Source organism: Amia ocellicauda, chromosome 3 (genome assembly GCF_036373705.1).
Source record: "Amia ocellicauda isolate fAmiCal2 chromosome 3, fAmiCal2.hap1, whole genome shotgun sequence".
NCBI lineage: Eukaryota > Metazoa > Chordata > Actinopteri > Amiiformes > Amiidae > Amia > Amia ocellicauda.
Window position 1 is genome coordinate 18644460 of NC_089852.1, and position 21144 is coordinate 18665603.

Consider the following 21144-nt stretch of genomic DNA (forward strand, 5'->3'; position numbering starts at 1 on the left):
TTATGATAAATTAAGTTAATTCTTTATGCACAACTTAAAGTGAACCTGAAAAATTAAAAAAGGCATTTTAACACTTTACTGTAGCATTCCAATGTCTTGCATAATGGTGATATACATATAATTAAATTATTGTGGTAAAAGTGTTCCAAAAAACGTTATAGTACTTCCATATAGTGTGATCCTACCTTGGAATTATCAAAACATCTGGAAATTAAATTAGTTGACTAGAGAAGCACAATATTATTCAAACAATGGACAAAATCACCATTTTATATACATTTTATAACAGAGCAAATGAGTGCAGATGTATCCTGAACAAACTATAAACCTTTTCATTATGGTTAAAAAAAAGTGAAGGAGGGAAACAAAAGTCCTAACACATTTACCACCAATAAAGGGATGTACACAATTTAATTAAATGGGTAAAATATTGTTTAGAAGAGTCTTGAAAACAAAACGTTGGCCAACCAAGTACCCCTGTGCTGTCCGATTTGTGTAGACAGTGTGAGAGAGTATGTGCTGTGCAAGTAAGTGTGCAGGGTGGCAGCCTCAGGGGTTTGGTTCAGTACTGGCACCTTGGACAACCATGACCATCTGGAAGCAGAGCGCCAGGAAGCCCGTGCCCAGCAGGTCTCCCAGTGCTGTGAGGTAAGGGATGGAGAAGTTGTCAGGGTCTAGGCTTTTTCGCCACATCAGCCGCACGATTAGGTCAGCCACATATAGCAAGATGCCAACCTGCAGAAACAAGACCCAGTCTCAAATTATTATTATTATTATTATTATATCTGTCTATTAATATAACTATTAAGTTATTTAGCAGATTTATTTATACAAGGTAATTTTTCAAACACTGACTAACACAATATGTTCTACATACAAACAAAGGATGTGTGACACGTGACACGTGAAAGGAGCAAAATGACTGAGGAAAGAGTACAATACATTTTGATATAGCGTTGCTAACCGTGGCTTTTTGTTGACTACCTCAAAGGAGTTCATGCACCTCAGCAACCCCAGAAAAATGTATGCAGTCATACTGAGCTGTAAACAGACACTCAAAATCCTTAAAAAAATGATTCTCCGTTTATTACACTTTAAAATGATACACCGTCATCCTAACACGGGATATAATAACATTCTAAATGGCATATTATATCCAGAGTTATTGCAGTATACTTTACTGGAATCTAAACACAGCAATCTAAACTTCATAAAAGGTGAACGATCCAAGAAATACAAATAAACTGATTTATCTTAACCACAGCAGTTACTAGATGATCTGTTTGGCTTTACAGCATATTGCTTTCATTTTGTATTCACTGACTTTGCCAAAAAAGAATTGAAGGGGATGTATTATTAAGGCTGTGCACTATGAAGGATGACTTTTTCCAGTTAATTAATCAAATCTTTTCAACTTATTTTCTTTGCAAGGGTGATGTCTAAACTTTTGTTAAATACATAACAGTTTTAGATTTAAATAGATAGAAGCTGCCTTTTTTATTATTTTCATTAAAATAAAAGTTAAAAATATATACACTGCACTCATTTCAGAGAAATGTAGTCTGTTCTACAATTCATAACTAAATTGCTCTTGACGAAAAACCCTTTTAAAATGTATTGAGCCGGGTTTAGGTTCACTGATAGTCAATGCATTTACTATGATTATTTTGGAAATAAATGAAAATAAATGAAACCGAAGCCAGGAACTTGTTTTTACAAACACAGTTGAGTGTAATTCAAACCATGGAATCTACGGTGATTCAACATCTTTATATTTTTATTATTCTGGAAACAGGAAGACTATCTTGCAAGCTGACTTGATTCAGGAAAGAAAAAATTGCTGGAATTCATTTTATAGGTAGAACTTGAAACACATGAAAATACAGCATGTCAAATGTATGGTTGTAGCTGTAACCAATAAAGACAGCATAAAGACTTACCATTCCTTATGTAATAATAGTGTTTAATGTTGCTATAAGCTCATAAAGTATTTTAGGAAGGGGCATCTCTTTGACAGTGGACTGTGTTCTTTTACCTTGGCCAGATGTGAAAGCAAATTAGACAACCATGTCCACCTATTCTAGTTACAGAGCACATAATGATTAAATACAAAACCTCAGAGAACACAGTTCAATAATCGAGGGCACTTCAGCTGAGCTCAGTATACCTGCAGAAGGGCAGCTATCAGGTAGAAGCAGGTGAAGGTAAGAGTGATGGCAGTGTGTCCTCCCTGGAGTAGGCTGATGGTGTACAGGAACACCAAGTGTCCGGGGACAACCAGGAAGAACAGAACACGGGCCGACCTTGAATTCACTCCTGGAAGGGAAGCAGACAACCATGAACACAGCGCTGTGTCAATGAGGGCTGTGCATTTTAACATGACCTGTATTCTTAGGCTGCACTTCATTTCTCCCAAGGTTGTTATGTAGTCTGTTTAATTATACCATTTATTTATTAATAATCTCCCATTAGTAATTTTTAAGTAGCAGCAGCAGCAACAGACATTTATTTAAAGGGACATGCATCATTTTATTACTAAAATATTTGATTAAATAATATTACTTTGAATTTATAAATAATGTAAATGTTCCAGTTTACTTGTAGGAACAGTCTTTTTCAACAAAAGTAAAAAAAACAATTTCCAAAACCAATTATATAAAATACTATAACATATTATAGTTTTATACAATGTTGTAACATACTGTAGAGAGCCGGGCCCATAAGACTTCAAAGAGAGACTGTACTGTTTTTGTGTAACTGTTTTGTTGTTATTGTGGGGTGTGCTTTGCACATTTCTAGAGGTCTTTGAACTCTACAAATTTTACAAATGGCGTGTTTTCATAAACAATAACTAACATTTGCGTGACTGCAGAATGTAAAATCTGCACATTCTTACCTATACATTTAATTTTTTATGTATAATTTTGTGTCAGTCACAGATACTCAAAGTCACAGTTTACCTACTGGTAATTATTACAAATGCACTCATTTGCAAATCCTCTTCCAATAACTGCAGACTGACTGACTCACTTGAAAGGTTTCCCCAGGCTGTAATAAGATATCAACATTCATCTCTGCCAAGGTGTATTAATTGTTGTGTTAATTTCTCTCAGTATAAAGAACAACAAAAAAGGTGCCCTGCCCGAAAATGATCCAGGGATTATGGAGCTAGTTTGGACTATTTCCTTTAAATAGGATAAGGAATTGAAACGGTGCTGACCCGAGGAGAAGAAGGTGATGCAGGGGTTGGGCCAGTGCTGCCTCATCTTGTAGGGAAGCACCCCCGGCATGCTCCAGAAGTGCAGGAATGTGGAGATGCGGCTGGCCTGAATGGCCACCAGATTTCCTCCTACGCCTGCAGAAAGAGAGAGCAGGATCAGTATAACTCCCATGAAAGGTAGATAAGGCCAAGTTGAAACTGTGGTTGAAATGCTGAATCGTAGAAGACGTAGATTGGCATTAGAATAACAATCAGTGGGTGCCTTGTATTGCTCCACCTCTGTCCAAGATGTAGATTACTTAACACAGAAAAGTAACCTACTCTTTATTAAATGTTAAATTGAAGACATAGGAACAGCTTCATTTTAGTCTTTGTGTGCGATTAGTACCAGGGTTGGGAGGGTTATTTTTAAAAAGTATTCCATTACAGAATACTGATTACCTTGTTTTGAAAATAATCTGTAACCTAATCCAATACATTACTCCAAGTCAGTAACGTAATCAGAATACTTTTAGATTACTTTTGGAATACTTTTTTCCCTTTATTAAAAAAACAAAAGCAGCTGACATTCTAATATGGATGACAGATTGAAATTGTTTATTTTTATCCAAAATACAGACAATTAAAATGGTAATTAAGATTTGCATGTTTAATTTTCTTGCATATTGTACTTTGCATTTTGTAGTGTATGCATTTTTAAACAAGTGAAACTAAATTTTGATACCCTTTACATTTTTACGAACCGACATAAATCATACATATCAATAACGCGTTAATGTCAAAGGTGTCTCATTCACTGTCATTTAATGCAGGTGCATGGTTTATTTTCTGCTAATCAGTGATATATGAAACGCATTTTTTGAAAACTTAAACAGGTATCTTCTCTAAATTGTAACTACGTTAAATGCTTACAAAGTCTACCATTTATTTTGTTCTATCTGTGAAGATACACGGATCAAGCAACTTACTATATCAAAGTGGATTTAAATGCATAGCATTTTTATATCCATGAGAAACTCAGTTTCAAATCACCCAGCACTGAAAACACACATTGAAATCAATGCAATTAAGGCGGTATTTTTAAAGTATCAATTAATGTTATGCATCTTGTTTCTGCAATTAACACATTATTGACGTCTTATATTGATATCTATAGGTTTGTAAAAGTTTAAAGGTTTGACATATGAGGATCCCCTGAACGCACACTCTGTTAAAGAGCATGGCACGGCACTGGTTAGGACGAGTTTATTCAGTTTATATGATTTATTTCGTCTTAGACTATTAACACGTTGTATGTTGTTATTTTGATATTATATTAAGTATTTTATTGTTAAGATCACAGAACCAGCTAGGATGCACAGGAACTATTTGTAATGTACGTGGATTTATCTTAAATTTGGATAGGATAAGGTATTACTGCAAATGCAAAGTATTGATAACGCTTTTGGTTATACTATGCCTGTGTTGCCGTTTTGCTTATTATGCTTTCATAAAATCATGTAATTATTAAATCGTATTTATTATCATTTTTATTAAAATGCATATTTTCTACTCGCATGTCAAGTATAATTCTATTAAGGCTGCACACATTTAAAAAATAAAATCTTACCTGCAGATGTTTGTTTTTTTAGATTTGAAGTAGAGTCCTTTAGAGACCTACATTGTCCCGTGGTGGACACATTTTGCACTTTGTTCCATTTTCTTTCTTTGAAAGTGAACAATTGCCTGTACTTCAACAAGTTAAATCCCTGTTAACACACAGTGTTGCAACAACGTTGTAGAAACCTAATTTATGTTGGCACAACGTGGTAGAACTGTGTGTTACTTCCATTCTGCTGCCTGTTGTACAATGGCGCCGAATCAGCCGCTCTTTGGCTAGAGACACATAAATAAAAACTATGTTGCAAAAATACTACACGTAGGTCCCTTCAGATTTGCGCAATTTCCTTACACTTGTCACTTTCATGTAAATGATCTATAAGTAATCAGTAAACTCTTACTCTTTTTAAAAAGTATTAGTAATCAGAATACTTGTCTGACAGGAGTAAGTGTAACCCGAATACAAGTATCAAAATTCTGTAATCTGATTACGTAACACGGCTACTTGTATTCCGTTAATCCCCAACCCTGATTAGTACATAGGTGATAATATTACTTAAATCTGACACTGTATTTTTCTTCAGTCTCAAAGCAACACAGTGGTGCTGCTAACTTTCAGCAGGTGCAAAATATACGGTAAATTGCTACAAGTAGGATGTATTATATAGAAAACAGTCTCAAATCAAGAGAAAAACTACATTTTAAAAAGCCAGTGATTTTATTGCAGTATATCCTGTGCTTCTAAACAATGAATATTATAAAATATAAAGTCTATTTACCTACAGATGAAAACCATCTTTTAAACTCAATGGATCTGTCTTGGTATGTTTATGAACACTAAGGATAGAGGGACCCAATAACTTTCAAATATTCTGACTGAAGAATGAAAGCATCATACTTACATTTTCTGTGTCCACTCATTAGTGTTTTGCTTAAATATTAATTAAAATTAAAATCTTAATTTATATGTTCACCAATGTGTTACGTCTAAAAATCAGTAATGATTAAGTACTGAAATAGGCTATACATTTGTTTTGTATTGAAGTAGTGAAGAATCATACTTTTTCTGAGAAACCACACAAGCACCTTGTAATGATTGTTTTACTCTGCTCCTCAAATGTACCATTTGCTTTGATTTAGGGGGACTGTTATTTAGAAAACACTAAAACGCTGTTAAGATATATTTGCCTTTGAATTGACTGCACAAACTAGAGGCAGGTGCAGGTTCGCTTACATCTTTTAATTATATCAGGTTTTGAACATGGGCTTTCTCTAATAACAGTATTTACAATCGCATTTTATATTCCATATCCCTTAGGGATTAAATGCAAGAATGTTCTGAAACCTGTAGGTGTGGTAAAGCAATTTAAATAAAGGGGAAAAAATAAATATATTACACAAGTCCTACATTTTTCTAAACTGTTTAAACAGTATTTTTCTTTCAAGTAACAATTGAAGAAGCACGCATTTAATATCCAGGCTTCCAGAGCCTGAAGCAAACACTTTGATTTTTGTGCCAGAGTGTTTTTCACTCTGAAGTGTTCAAAACCGAGTGCAGAGTAGGAGCAGGGAAAAGTACACAAACAAGTCACAGAAATAAATAAAGAGAAAAAATAGGAAATATGAACCAGACATAGTCATTCCAATCAAGTAATTTAAGATGACCCATTCTCTGGCATTCCAAAATGAATGGTAACTGTTTTAAATTAAAGTCCTAAACTGTTTAATTGTGGGATGTAAAACTGTATGTTCAGCCTTCTGGTAATTGGTGGCTTTCAGACTTCTTGTTTTTTTCATAGCTCTTTCACCAATTCATTTTTTGCAGATTATTACAACATACAAATTAACCTGCCAACTGCCAATAATCAAATCTAAGAATCAAGGCTGGGATTAAATCAAAACTACAAAACTCAGTGGCAACTTCATTTATTGTAAGATGCTATTTTCCTCTTCTCATGAATGTAACCAATATTATGTACAAACTTGTAGTTTTCTATTAGCGGGTGGGTCAAAGTTTTGATTTAATTCCGCCTCCAGGCAGACATTGCAATGATAACAATATTCAATTATTTTGAAGACCTCTGCAAAACATAGTTTTTTTTAAGTAACAACACGAACAGTGAAAAACATAATAAATAATTTAACTATCCTTAGTCAAGGCAACTAGGCTGATGACACAAAGCAACATCACTTACCATTGATGACTGGAGTAAAAACAGCCATTCCCTCAAAGTCTGGGTCAGTCACTGTTTTGTCCAAAATCAGACCACCGATACTGAAAACAAATATCTGTATTTAAAATCAGTATCAGAGACCAAGGGCCAGATTAAATCAAAATATTGACTCACCCGCTAATAAGAAACTACAAACCTGTACATCATAGCGGTACCATTTCTGATTTGAAGTAAGTGGCTCATTACTAAAAATAAAGCCTGTGAGTACAGTTCTATAGTTTTATATTAGCAGGTGGATCAAAGTTTTTATTTAATTCGGACCCAAGTTGTATGTTTTATGGCAATGATCACAGATCACAGTCAATACAAAATATAATGAATTTAATAATTACAAAAATATAGCTGTAAAAAATGTTGGTTAATTCTTATCAAGGAATGTAACTTATTAGGATATTTATTACCTCACTTGTTGGCTGCATTTATACAGGGAATGTTTCAGACAAAGTGTTTTGATAAGGTTTTCACTGAACCACATTCCTTGTGTTTAAAAGGACAGACAGCATTCTCACTAAGATCTAAATGCATTTAGACTTGCACAAAACATTTCAGTTTTTAAGGCAGTTTGGAGAACATTCCTGCAGGTGTGGAATAACATTTTTTCCAGCTTAATCTTGTGAATAATAATAGTTCTACTTATAAACTAAGTATATATATATATATATATATATATATATATATATATATATATGAAGTGATTTATTAGTTTCAGCAAAACAGTGAAAAATTGACACTGGAGAGATCTCTCTTACTGATCCTGAGCATGCTTTTCCTCTTGTCTCGTTCAGGTTGTAAAACAAAATACATTTCTAAATAAGAGGTTCAGAGTCATCACTCAGTACATAGTGGAGCACCTGTGAGCTGCACAGTTTTATCATTGAGAGGTGCATCTTTATTTCCCATTTTGCTGAAGCTGCTTGATTTAAAAGCTGAGAAGAAGTGCATGGCTTGACAATGTATCCTAAGAGAGACATATTTAATCTGTCTACAATTACACTACTGGTCAAACATTTTAGAACACCCCCATTTTTCCAGTTTTAATTGAAATTTAAGCAGTTCAAGTCCAGTGAATAACCTCACATGGTACAAAGGTAAGCGGTAAACTTCCAGAGGTTAAAAGAAAAAAGTTTAGGTTACCAAAAACTGAAAAATAACATACATTTCAGAGTTATATAGTGTTACTACACCCTCTTAAGCATTATTTGGCAGTGTTAAGCACAGCTTCTGTGCATAGAAGTTACACTGCATTCCTACAATGCGCACATCGTTTGAAAGCTTATTCTCTTGGCTACCAGTGCGTTTCATTCTCAAACACATCCGATTTACAGTTTCTGTGTCGCCTGCCATCATTCAGAGACCAGGGGGTGAATGTGCAGTCTGTGGGGGGGCAGGGGGTTGGGGGTCTAATTCAGTCGGTCACAGATCACTCAGTTTCACTGGATTTATTTGCAAATAGGCTTGTTTTGTTCAGAACAACCTAACGATTAATCCAGTATATATTTGATGTTCTATCAAACACAGATCCAATTATGTAAACTCGTTGTGTACAGAGTTTTCCATCTTGACATTTTGAGCTCATTATGGGTGTGTGCTGCTTCTACCAAAACGTGGATGGTCTTGTTTTGATCAGTATACTGTCTGGTTCCAGAATATGTTATAATTGTCAATATTTTCTGAGATTTTGATTTTCCTACTCAGACCGTGGTGGGGGGGGGTGGGGCGTAAATGTGGGATGTATAAAAAACACACAGATCAAATCAGAGAATGTTTCACATCGATAGACAGCTGAGAGTCTCAGCTTTCATGGGATACCACAAACTTGGCAGAGAACACAAGAGTGAAGAGTACACTTGGGATTAAAGAGAAGCACACGGATTTGGTGCCCTTTTAAGGGTACCAGAGGGGTTTGTCAGCCTAAGGCTTAACAAAACGATTCCATGAATTATTTTTATCTCCAATTGTTTATTTGTTCTATGCTTTAATTCCAGAGTACATTGAGACATTATAGTGTGTATATTTCTATAAAAACTGGAAAAATGGAGGAAGAACTTTTGACCGTAATGTATCTTATGCCAGTAAAACGATTGTTGTTGTAAGGTTAATTGATTAAAATTGAAAGGCATGCAAGGAAAACTATTGCCAATTCAAAATTTAAAAGCAAAAAAAAAAAAAAAAAAAAACTTTTAGTAAATGTTTTTTTGCAAAGTCTATAATGGTAAAATTGATCCAGAAGAGCTTTCATATCAAGAGTTTTAAGGCATACAACCTCCATATAATTCCTACATCTCTCTGATCCAAGGTAATAACGACACAATGCTGGAATTTAAATGTTAAATGGTTGTGTGTTTGCATCCTTTTCAAAATCCAGCCAATACAACTACCGAGAAATTACTACAAGGAATGTCAAATGATGATTCTGAAAAAAAGGAAAGTTTTATAGCATTTCCATGACCTTTTGGCATTGTCCAAAAATCCATGACTTTTCCAGCCAGGGCAATGCATACCTGTAATAATTATTCATGACAGTGTTCAACCTGTGCACTCTACAATAATTTATGCTTTACATGCATAGTACCCTGTAGTGTTAGTACCTGCTGATGGACATGGCAACAATGACAGGCTGCCAGCCAGACTTCAGAACCTCCTTGATCTGAGGGCTTCGGCGGGCAACAACCACCCATATTGGAATCAGGGCAATGAAGAATATGCACACTAGCAGGGACAGGTACCACTGATCTGCAGGACAGTGACACACGAATGCAGGGTTATCACAGGAGCACTGCAGTACATCTACTGACAAAGAGAGCACACAATGCATAACATCTAGACTTAAAATTACATTCCAATATTTAATTCTGCAAAGTCATTAGGAGTTTTGGCCATTGGTAAATATTCAGAAAGGTGTACTACATCTATAGCTGTTCTACTACCCCTACTTCCTAGTGCCCAAGAAAGATGGAGGTTTCTGACCTATCCTTGAACTGAAACACCTCAACCGCCACCTGAAAAGTGTTTGAGTAATGTGTCCGTCCGCTTGGCCTATTGCTCCCTATGCATCTTGAACTATCTAGACAACTGACCGGTTTGTGCACAATCAGACTTGAGACTTGCAGGTCAACTAGGAGAAGAGTCACCTCACGCTGAAACGCTGTACAGTTCCTCGGATTGTGAAACAATAGCCATCACCAAGTGCTAGTCATTCTGGCATGTTGGAGGGCACTGGTGGTAGCGGAGCCCCGCAAACCTGACCCTCAGCCCGGTTTGTCACTGAGTGGTAAGGATGACAGACACCTCCAACCAAGGTTGTGGTGCTGTCTGAAATGGTGTCCAAGGGGTGTAGATTGAGCTCCACAGAGCTCTACACATCAATGTTCTGGAACTCTGTGCTGTGTTCTGGCACTTCTTGTGGAAAACACCGCTGTAGTGGCATGCACCTTCTCCTCTGGGTGCAGCCCCAGCTCCACTCAGTCAATGCAGTTCGCCTCCCCGGTCTGTCCACACCACAGTGGACCTACTGTCTAAAGGAGGTCCCCTGGCCTCAGAATGGCATCTTCACCCGCTGGTGGTGCAGCGCATATGAAGCCGCTTCCACTGGGCAAACGAGATCTCTTCACCATGCAATGAAGTCCACACATTGCTTATACTGTGCACAGACATGAGAATGCACACAATCAGATACAGTGAGGGAAAAAAGTATTTGATCCCCTGCTGATTTTGTAGTTTGCCCACTGACAAAGAAATGATCAGTCTATAATTTTAATGGTAGGTGTATTTTAACAGTGAGAGACAGAATAACAGCAAAAAAATACAGAAAAACGCATTTCAAAAAAGTTATAAATTGATTTGCATGTTAATGAGGTATAACTAGTAATACAAAGAGTGGAAAAAACAAACACACTACCCACTTGTAATAAATAACTGATTTCTGTATAGATTGGGAACAGCTGGGAATTCAAAATTCCTTCTATAAGTTGATCTGTCTCTAATAAAGACAATGATGAAGATTAATGCCCTTGAGTTATTTCCAAGATGCTGTTGCTACATGTAATTAAATAACATTGGATCCGAATCTTAATGAAACAATGGGAGATTGTTATTGAGAATACAAATGTATTCTTGTGTTATAAATAAATAAATAAATAAATAAATAACAACTATTTATCCTTTATTTGTACTAAGAAATCAACACATTTTGAAACCAAAAAGGTGTCTCAAAGAAATAAGATGATTATATTCAATCATTATGGAATAACTGCATTACACAAGATCAAGAGTTTTATGTGTATACAATTTTAGTACTTGGAGGAATAAATGTTTTTAAGTTACATTGCATTATTTTATTAAGGTGTGCAGCATGAGAGATACATTCTAAATAATGAGAGTAAACTAAAACTATGTTTTACTTTTGGTCACTAAGAACACTAAACTAAAGAACAATTTTTAATGTTGGTTAATGTCTAATGACACCTGCTGGTAAAACCCTGTTAAGCAGCATTACACAATAAAAGATCCATCATTGAAAATATATAAAGAAATAAAATGTTTAGATGGATTTAAATGTGTATTTCTCTCTCTGCTTTTCCAGGCAAGGTGAAAAAAAACATATATCTTTAACCATTTTTTATCATTAGGAACCAGCTTATGTAAACAATGTGAGAGCTGATCCTGAACACAGACTGGAATAGGACACTTAATCTCAGAAGTGATGTGTCCAGGAGAAAGTCAGAACTCCCTCATTAACCCAGCAGTCTAGAGTGACAAATCATACATCTACTGACAGATGCAGATCACCCATCATTAATTGACTAGATATCTGACCAATCAACAATAGTGGGCTGTCCTGAGATAAGAAAAGTTAATAAACATTATGTTGCTCTCAACTGAACGTCAGCTTCTAACTTCACTATTCCTCCGGTACGCTGCTAGTTTTGAGTTACAGAGAACAAATGAATAATTTGTTTGAAGTACAGTGGAACTCCAGAAATAAGCATTAACTGAAGTTATTGAGTTATATCTCTATACAAATAGAATGCTTTTGAATACTGTTTGAGTCTGATGTTGTACATTTTGTGTGATTTAATTAATTTCCATTGTTGCTCTTTTTCCCTTAACTATTTTTAAACTATAAAATTGCATATAGACTGAATACCAAATTATGACAACCAATTATATATATAATAATTAGAGGAATCTCCAAAGACATCCCCACCTTAGCGATAATGTAAGTATCTTTATGTGCAAAATGTTACGAGTGATTTTTTTTATACAAAATACTAACAAATGCAGATATTTGTGTCAGACTAACAATATTGATATTAACCCTTGTCTTTAATTTAGTACTATAGTCACTAAACCTTACAGTACATTAGGCACATACAAATCATATCTCTGGCTAACAACCTTTCATCTTTAGTATTATTAGTAAATATGTTGCTGGGCTCTATTGAGTAAAGCATTTCCTGTTTGCTGATACTATGACTGGTGCCACTTCATGGTCACCAACACATACATTAATTAACAATAACACATATTTTTTTAAAGACAGGCAGTGACAGCAGACATAAATGTTGAAAATATGCAGCCCTAGATACAATAAAGCTGAACTGTCCCATAAAGTAAATCTCCACAGGACGTGAGTTAATTAAGTACTTAATTTACCTTATAATTGCCTACTATGACATAATAATGATTAAATGGTTGTTATAAGGGTGGCAGTTTGTGCAATGGTTAAGTTAAGTGAATGAAAGGAATTGAATAGATCTCTTTTCAGTAATAAAGGAAAAGTAGTTCATACCAAAAATATTCTGATGTAGTCAGTGCTGTTGAGTTATTTTAGGTAAATACAGAACATGTTATCCTACTGGAGTGCAGGACAGGAATGTGACACTCGGTACAGAAACCTGCAGCTGCCTTGACACCAACAGGTGTGATGAAACAAACCCCACCCCTCCAGTAACAACCCCCTACGTTTCCACTGGCGGACGCGTCCAGATGCTTAAACAGGTGTTTCCACTGGCTTAAGTGTCTGGATGTTTTGAGGACGGTTAACTATCTGCTGCCAGACGTGGCCATAAGCACCAGTCCCGCCCACTGAGGAAATACTTCGCTTTCAGAAGCGGAGATGTGAGCTTGACTTGTAGACAGACAGGGAAGAGATCAGATACATTATGTCGGAAGATATAATCTCAAGTGCCATGTGGGATCACAAAGAAATTACAATTTTATTAGCAGCATGGAGTGAAATCCACGTACAGAAACAATGACTGCTTACAGTTAATATCCGAGTGTATTAAAAACTTGATGAACATGGATTTCACAGGACCCCTGTGCAGTGCCGTGAATAGTTAAAAATACACTGAAGGATAATAATTTGAGCGGTAGCAGCCGATTTTATTAATATTTTATGAACAACTGGACGGTGTTTCAGGCTGTTGTCCTGTGGTTTGCAGGTCTGTTGTATGTATAACAGCCCTGTAGAGACAATCAGTATGAAGGCGAACACAAATTAGTTAACGTGTGCCCATTTACAAGTTAAATGAATGAATAAATAAATACAGCAGATCTGGGTTTCGCTCTAAAACATTAAGGACTAGTTTAATAAATGCGTCCATAAGTCCATAAACGCCATGACTGAAACATGCACACTTTAGTTAAATTATAGCCTGCTATATTGTAGCTACTGTTACTGTATGATTAATCACCGTGAAACGTCCGTGTGTATTTTGTTTCAACTGTAACTTGAACGATGTCTGATAGGTACATTAAAAATAATATGGCAAAAAGTGTTGTTTGCAGTTACAAATCTGTAGTAAGAGTAATAAGTTAAGGGAGTCAAGTTGTGCCATTTAAAATGCATATCTACTTGCACATATCTTGATGATGATTACAATAATAACAATAACAATAATAATAAATAGCAAATATTTATGTTATTGTTGCACATGGAAACGTTTTCTTACGGTAATGTAATGCTTGTGTGAATATAGTGTTGTCTATACACATTTAGCTCTACCTAATATCTCTTAACAGAAATGTGTATTTATTACACTGTCTTCAATGTAAAGCATAAAGAATAAAATAGACACAAAAAGACCTTTCCACATCAGGCACTATCGCTCGTAGTGTTTTCTGTCTTTGTTTTTAAAACTAAACAAACCAAACCGACAATCGCTCTGCTCCCCCCACAACAGGGACGGACTTGCTACAACGGCCTGGTTTTACAAAAAAGCTCTGGGACGCGTCCAAGGATGGACGTGTCCGGCACGGCAGGACAAGGCACGGACGCTTAAGCCAGTGGAACCGAGGCATAACACATAACACACACGGTCATTCAAGCCATCATCCAGACTCCCAATTAGGTAATGTAAGCAGAAGTGAACATCCCAGTCTATTCGTTTTTTAAGGTGAATTCAATGTCACAGTTTTACACTAAAATGTTATGTTTATTGTAATATTGGTAAAGAGCATACTTTATTTTGTATTTCCAAATTAAAGCAGTCCGTCTAAAGGCTGATTTATACTTGTGCGTCTTTGTCTCTGCGTACTTGCGCGGGCGTCAAACGCAGACGGTCACATAGCTGTCTGCCAACATACTTGGGGGCAGTGTCGCATTAACACATCGCAATCTACAGAACACGAAACCCGTTTTCTATGGTGCACCTGTATGGATGTAACTTAACACATACTGTTAATGACATGTTACACAAACGTCACGCACACACAAATACAAATTGCATCCTGTATGTGCAGATCCATATTGTCTTGCTATAGTTGGCTGGCGACTTAACACTAGAACATTCATACACACATAAGAAACACACATCTCTAAGTATGTGAATTTCTCCTTCATATCTGTTACATGTCACTAAATATTTGAATTAAATACTTATATGGCGATTCAGCTGTTAAACTCCTAAAAATGAATGAGCTATAAATACGTTCTTCTCCAACCGCCAGACCTGCAGTTTATGTGAATAAACTGAATAATATAATAAATATAGCCAACAATATGGGCATTGTAATCAAATTAGTAATCGTGAAAGATTTATAATCATGTTGATTGGTGAAACATCATATATTAATTATTATCATTATTTATTGTATTAGATTTGCACCTGATATAGTACTCGTCTGATTGGCTCAGCGAGTTTCTAACTTTCCTTTGGAATTAAATCCTGATCACATTGCAAACCCGGGTCTCTGGATCAATGCCTTGATCAGTCACCTGTTTGATCATGAATGCTAATTGTTCATTCCATCCACGGAAAGCAAAGTACATTTTACCTTTCGTCCAAAATTGCCAAGCACGAAATACGTTGGCATTTCGTGGGATAAAATGTGAATCATGTTCACGAAATGTGAATTATATTAACAAAATGTGCAGTTCAAGGGACAATATACTAATTATGTGCACAAATGCATTTCGTGGATGAGGAGATGCATTTTAATTACTTTCGTATGTCACCATGTTGTTTCTCTGACCTGCTGCAGCGCCTACAGACAGACATCGCACACCAGTCGCCCCAGCACTGCATGATTGGCCAAGGCTCTTAGAATGTCCTGCTCAGCCAATCAGCGCTGGCCTGACGCGAAGGACGCAGAGACGCGTTATTGAGATTTCGGAGGAGTCGTGTCGGTGCCTCTGCAGGTTGCGCTTACCCAGAAACCCCTGCTCTGCGTCGCTATGCAGAGACGCATACGCATACCTATGCAGAAGTATAAATCAGCCTTAAGTCCATCCCTACCGCTGCCAATCTGGAACGTCATGTCACTGGTGTGGAAAGAGCCAGAGCTTGTGGAGGAGGTTACCCGACTAGATATTGTCGGTCTCACCTTCACACATAGCATTGGCTCTGGAACCAACTTCTCGATCGGGGGTGGTCTCTTCCCTACTCCAGAGTGGACCTGTATGAGCAGCCCTGGGCGGGTGTGGAGATACTCACATGTCCTAGGCTGGATGTCGCACAGTTGGAGTTTGTACCTGTAGACGAGAGCGTCGCCTCGATAAGGCTTTATGTCTCAGAGAGGAAAACTGTGACTGTTGTCTGTGCTTATGCGCCGAACAGCAGTTTGGAGTATTCTGTCTTCTTGGAGAAGGTGGGTAAGGTGATCGATAGGATGCAACCTACTGACTCTGTAGTCTAAATTAGGGGACTTCAACACTCATGTAGGGAACGATGGAGATACTTGTAGGGGGGTGATTGGGAGGAACGGCCTCCCCGATCTGAACCTGAGTGGTGAGTTGTTATTGGACTTCTGTGCTAGTCATGGATTGTCCACAATGAACACCATGTTCGAGCACAAGGATGCTTATAAGTGTACTTGGTACCAGAGCACCTTGGGCCGAAGGTTGATGAAGGTCGTATCCCGAGTGAGGTCAGGGACATTGAGTCTGAATGGACCTTGTTCAAGACATCAATTGTGAAAGCGGCTGCAACAAGCTGTGGCATGAAGGTGGTTGGTGCCTGTCAAGGTGGCAACCCTAGGAACCGCTGGTGGACACCGGCAGTGAGGGAAGCCGTCAAGTCGAAGAAGGAGGCCTTCCGAGCGATGCTCACACATAGGTCTCTGTAGTCGATTGAGAGGTACCAGCTGGCCAAGAGGGCTACAGCAATAGAGGTCACCAAAGCGAAAGCTCAGGTATGGGAGGAGTCTGGAGAGGCCATGCACAATGACTATTGGACGGCTTCAAAGCTGTTCTGGCAAACCATTTGGCGCCTAAGGAGCGGACGGTGGGGCATTGCCCAAGCAAGGGTGGGGAAACACTGTCCACTACTGGGGAGATCGTTGAGAGGTGGAAGGAACACTTTGAGGAACTCCTCAACCCGGTGGACACGCCCTCCTTGCAGGAGGCAGTGCTGGATAGCTCCGTCGAGATCTGATCTATCGCTGTAGCTGAGGTTGCTGTGGCAGTCAAGGGCCTCCGCAGCAGTAAAGCAGCAAGGGTAGAAGAGATTCTTCCGGAGATGTTGAAAGCACTGGATATTCTTTGGGTGGTGTGGTTAACACGACTCTTCAAATGTTACGTGGAAGGCGGGTACAGTTCCTCTGTACTGGCAAACTGGGGTGGTGGTCCCCCTCTTCAAGAAAGGGGACCAGAGGATGTGTTCCAACCATAGAGGAATCATACTCCTCAGCCTCCTCCATTGCTATCATCAGTAAAAGATCTGGGAAAATTGTAATTTGTTATTTTCCAAAGGTGTACACTGTTTTAACTATTCCTCTGACTGGCTATTTTTGAGAGGTCACTTTGAAAACTAAAACTCAAATTATCTGAGGAATTATTCTTCATGGGACAGTGGAATGGAGCTGCTATCCACTGCAAAGGAATGCACCAGACAATTGAGCGCAACTGAAGACTGTTAAATGAAATGCATGCAGAATGCAATTCAAATATCAACATCATTTCTTCTTCTTCTTCATTGTCTCTAATTCATATTTGGAAAGTACTTACATGATATTAATTATTACATGACTGTACTTTCATATAATCACACTGTATTGTGTTGAGCATGTTCAAAAAATTGAAAATGTCTTTGTGTTGCATAATGTCATTTTATAGAAGTTTTCACTTTATTGTAATTATTTATGTAATACTTACAATTCACACACACATATATATAGCTCCAGCTTTGAATATCATATAAATTATACACAGTTTAATCATGATCGAAACATATATATTTCTGCTGAAAAATGCCTATGTATAAGCTAGCTAGCAAGTTTAAGGCAGGATATATGACCTATGCCTGAAATAAATATATTAAAACTGACTGAACACTGCAATAATGTACACAAAAGGATGTATGAGATAGAACAGCAGAAGTAATTTTCAACACAAATCAGGAAATTACTGTTCATATACAATTAGACTAGAGCTTATTTTTTAAGGTTAGTCTTTTCCTTTGCTCTTTGATCTTTACTCAGTGAAGAGACACAAAATGTTTCCTTTAATGTAAATCAGCGCTTTTATGTTTGTATGGCTAGTGCCAGGTAGACTTTTAAGGATACCTAAAGTCAAAAGATCAGAAAGAGACTGTTAAAAAGAGAGGAATAGGAACCAGCTCTGTCTGGATCTGAATCTGTCTGAGTATGTCAAAACTACAAGAGACAATTACGTCATTTACAATGTTTACTGAACCAAGACAGTATTAGTATCTCTATCTCTATCTTTGTATCTATGAGGCAAGTGGGGTTGTTGCAGGGCTCCCCTTGTGTATAGTGTATAAAGATTTCTTCTGACTACAGCCACGGTTTCAGACTATTTGAAAGTGAAACCCCACAACAATCACCATTATCATCATATTAATATTATTATAACTAGTAGTAATTACTATTATTATTATTAGTGGTGATTACGTTTTCCAAGATTTTGATAGCTTGGATGTATCTGAAAAGCAGTGGATACCCAATGCGAAAGCTCCCCTCTTCCCCTCCCAGCAAAAGGGAACTTGCGAAATTGATGGTTTTCAACAGAAAATGGGATTGTTTTGATACCAGGATAATTCACATGTCTTTTTCTTTTGATTTGGTGCTGGGCAAGCTTTCACTTTAACTAGCATGGAGTGATATGTTTGATTTTGTTTAAGCAATTCATCTTATAGTACTAAGCAAGGTCAGGTTCCAACTAAATTATTTTGTTCTTATCTTGACCAGTTCTGTATTGAGATTATTAACCTTAATGAAATCTGAAAATGGTACCCAGTTCTACCATATTATAGTGTTTATTAGTAAAATCCTACACAAAAAGGTCAATATACATACATACATAAACAACAATTTATAAAATTTTGAGGAGTGCACCTTACCCTTTCAAAATAAAAAATATTTTTGTATAACTATACAATGAAGTGGCTGCAGGATCAGATCTGTTGTCCCCATTGTACACATACCTTTGTACTGGTACAGTGTGCTGCTGACTCCTGCCAGCAGAGACAGCGTAATCAGATCTCCCAGGCTAGCTGCAATTGGGGTGGCCACGTTGTCTGGGTTTATTCCCACTTTTCGTGACCCGATGATAACACCGATCATGACTAGCCCTAAAGGCAAAGTTCTAACATTAACAGAATGTATGGTGAAAGCCATCAGCAATATAATAGCATTAGAACATACATTCTGCAAGAATTACATTATAGCTAGCAACCTTCTAAACACATTTTATTATTAATAATAATTAATTATTAAAAACAGATGCTACTGTACAGTGATTTTTCTAACATTGTGTTTATCAAACCTCACCCATTACTTTCATGTTATGAAATTAGTACGGTGAACGCATGTCAATTTGAGAAAGAATAAATAATGTGCAGATATATTTCTAGTGTTCGTTATATCTAGGTATATAACTTTCTGCTGAATAAGGAACAAATTTAAAATAACATTAAGATCAGCAGATAAGGCTTGGTTGAAATACTTAAATCTGTAGAAATGTATAAAGCCTGGCTCACTGGTGACCTCTTACCTAGGGAAAGGGCAGCAACAAACGCAGTGGTGACACTACTAGCACAGAGCACTGCGGCCTTGTCCAGCTCAATGGAGCCTTTGGAGATTGAGCCCAGAATCACAGCTGCCACTGCAGACAGAAAGCCTACCACTGTTGCCTGGACCTAGGGAGAAAAAAGAGATCAACTTAAAATCTGTCATATGCAAAGACAGCTATATCCCTTGTTAGGCATAAAGAGACTTTTTTTTATTAATGTACGTATTTCTTATAAAATCTTTTGTTAAAATGTTTGAAGAGTGCATTGTTTTTCTCAGGTAAATATTTGGGTTAATATTGGGGACAGGAGGATGGATGGAGTTAGTAGAATAATTTATATGAAAGCCGAATCCTGTTATGCACCACACCTCTCTCCTATCAGCTTATCAAGACTGACAGCTAATTTATCCAAGTGCTCATGGTTTCAGTAGAAAACATTACATATAATTCTACTTATTGAATCGAGCCCTGACCTCCTCCTGTCATTGATCTGTCCACATAGCCCATCTTCTTTGTTGAGCTAGATGTCCTTTGGTTTGACTCAGTTCAGTATCTTTCAGCATATCTGTCCCAGGCAACACAGTTTGCAACATTTTTAACACTGGGGAGATATTACTGGATTTCAAATGATTTACTTGATAGTAATTATAATTATAAACAGAAGAAAATGTATCTGACCAAAACTAAAACTGCCACCCAGTACAAGTGTGTAGTTTGCAATCAGTAGGCTGTTTTTTTTTCTTTTCTAAATGGCTGTATGTTTAAGATTACCTGAATCAAAGCCAGGTTGCAGGTGACCATTCTCCACTGTTGCCGTGTATCATCCATCTGTCCAGTGTTAGCCTAGAGAACAGAAGTAGGATGTCAGTGCACATCAGAGGAGAAAAAAATCAATCAGGGTTTCCACAATCCATCAAGAACAACTTTCCACCACTTATTTTAGCTGGTGTGCACAGCCCCATCAACAGCTACTGCAATCAAGGGTTATCACCCTTTTTACATATTTTTAATATATCTAAATGTGAATAGTTTATACATACTGTTAATATTATTTTACTTTCTTATAGGGAAAATGTTTACCTTCTGATTTATATTTACATGTTATATTCATGATTTATGGTTTGTTTCTGTTTTTTGGACGATTGTTTTTATTTTAGGAGTTCTGAAATGTTTTACTTAATTTACCTAAGACAGACTTCAACAATATTGGTCTAGACCAAATCAAACTTATCATGCCTAGAAAGATTTCTGATTTCCCATTGTCAAATAATAATAATAATAAAATAAAACTGTAAAATGTCCTGGGCAATTTCACATCACTGGAAGGGGGTGATTTTGTTTGGCTTGGATTTTGTTCAGCAAGTTTTTGGACATAGTCGTGTGCAAGTCTGCTTTTTATAGATAAATTCAAAGAAGTCAAAATCTACTGCCAATAAAACCAATAAAAACAACAATCGCCATTCAAATGTTTGCAAAAAGCCTTGTTAATGTACCAAATTATTTCCTTTTTATCATATATCGATGAAGTGCACACAAATATTAATAAAATATTAATAATTTACAGTAGAAAATATATTGCCAGTAATAAAAATATGAATCATATACTTGTATTGCAG

At 36.8% G+C, this 21144-nt stretch overlaps 1 protein-coding gene across 6 annotated transcripts in view; it reads right to left on the bottom strand.

Moving 5' to 3' along the window:
• Positions 1–21144, bottom strand: part of LOC136739551 (solute carrier family 41 member 1) — a 33618-nt gene continuing 12474 nt past the window's right edge. For all 6 annotated transcript variants that reach the window (XM_066698369.1, XM_066698373.1, XM_066698372.1 and 3 more), the window contains 8 exons: positions 20300–20371; positions 19511–19655; positions 18942–19088; positions 9642–9786; positions 7015–7094; positions 3221–3355; positions 2168–2316; positions 1–735 (listed from right to left, as the gene is read on the bottom strand). In XM_066698369.1, the coding sequence (XP_066554466.1) occupies positions 550–735; positions 2168–2316; positions 3221–3355; positions 7015–7094; positions 9642–9786; positions 18942–19088; positions 19511–19655; positions 20300–20371 (1059 nt within the window). In that variant the 3' untranslated portion in view covers positions 1–549. The remainder of the gene's footprint in view (positions 736–2167; positions 2317–3220; positions 3356–7014; positions 7095–9641; positions 9787–18941; positions 19089–19510; positions 19656–20299; positions 20372–21144) is intronic.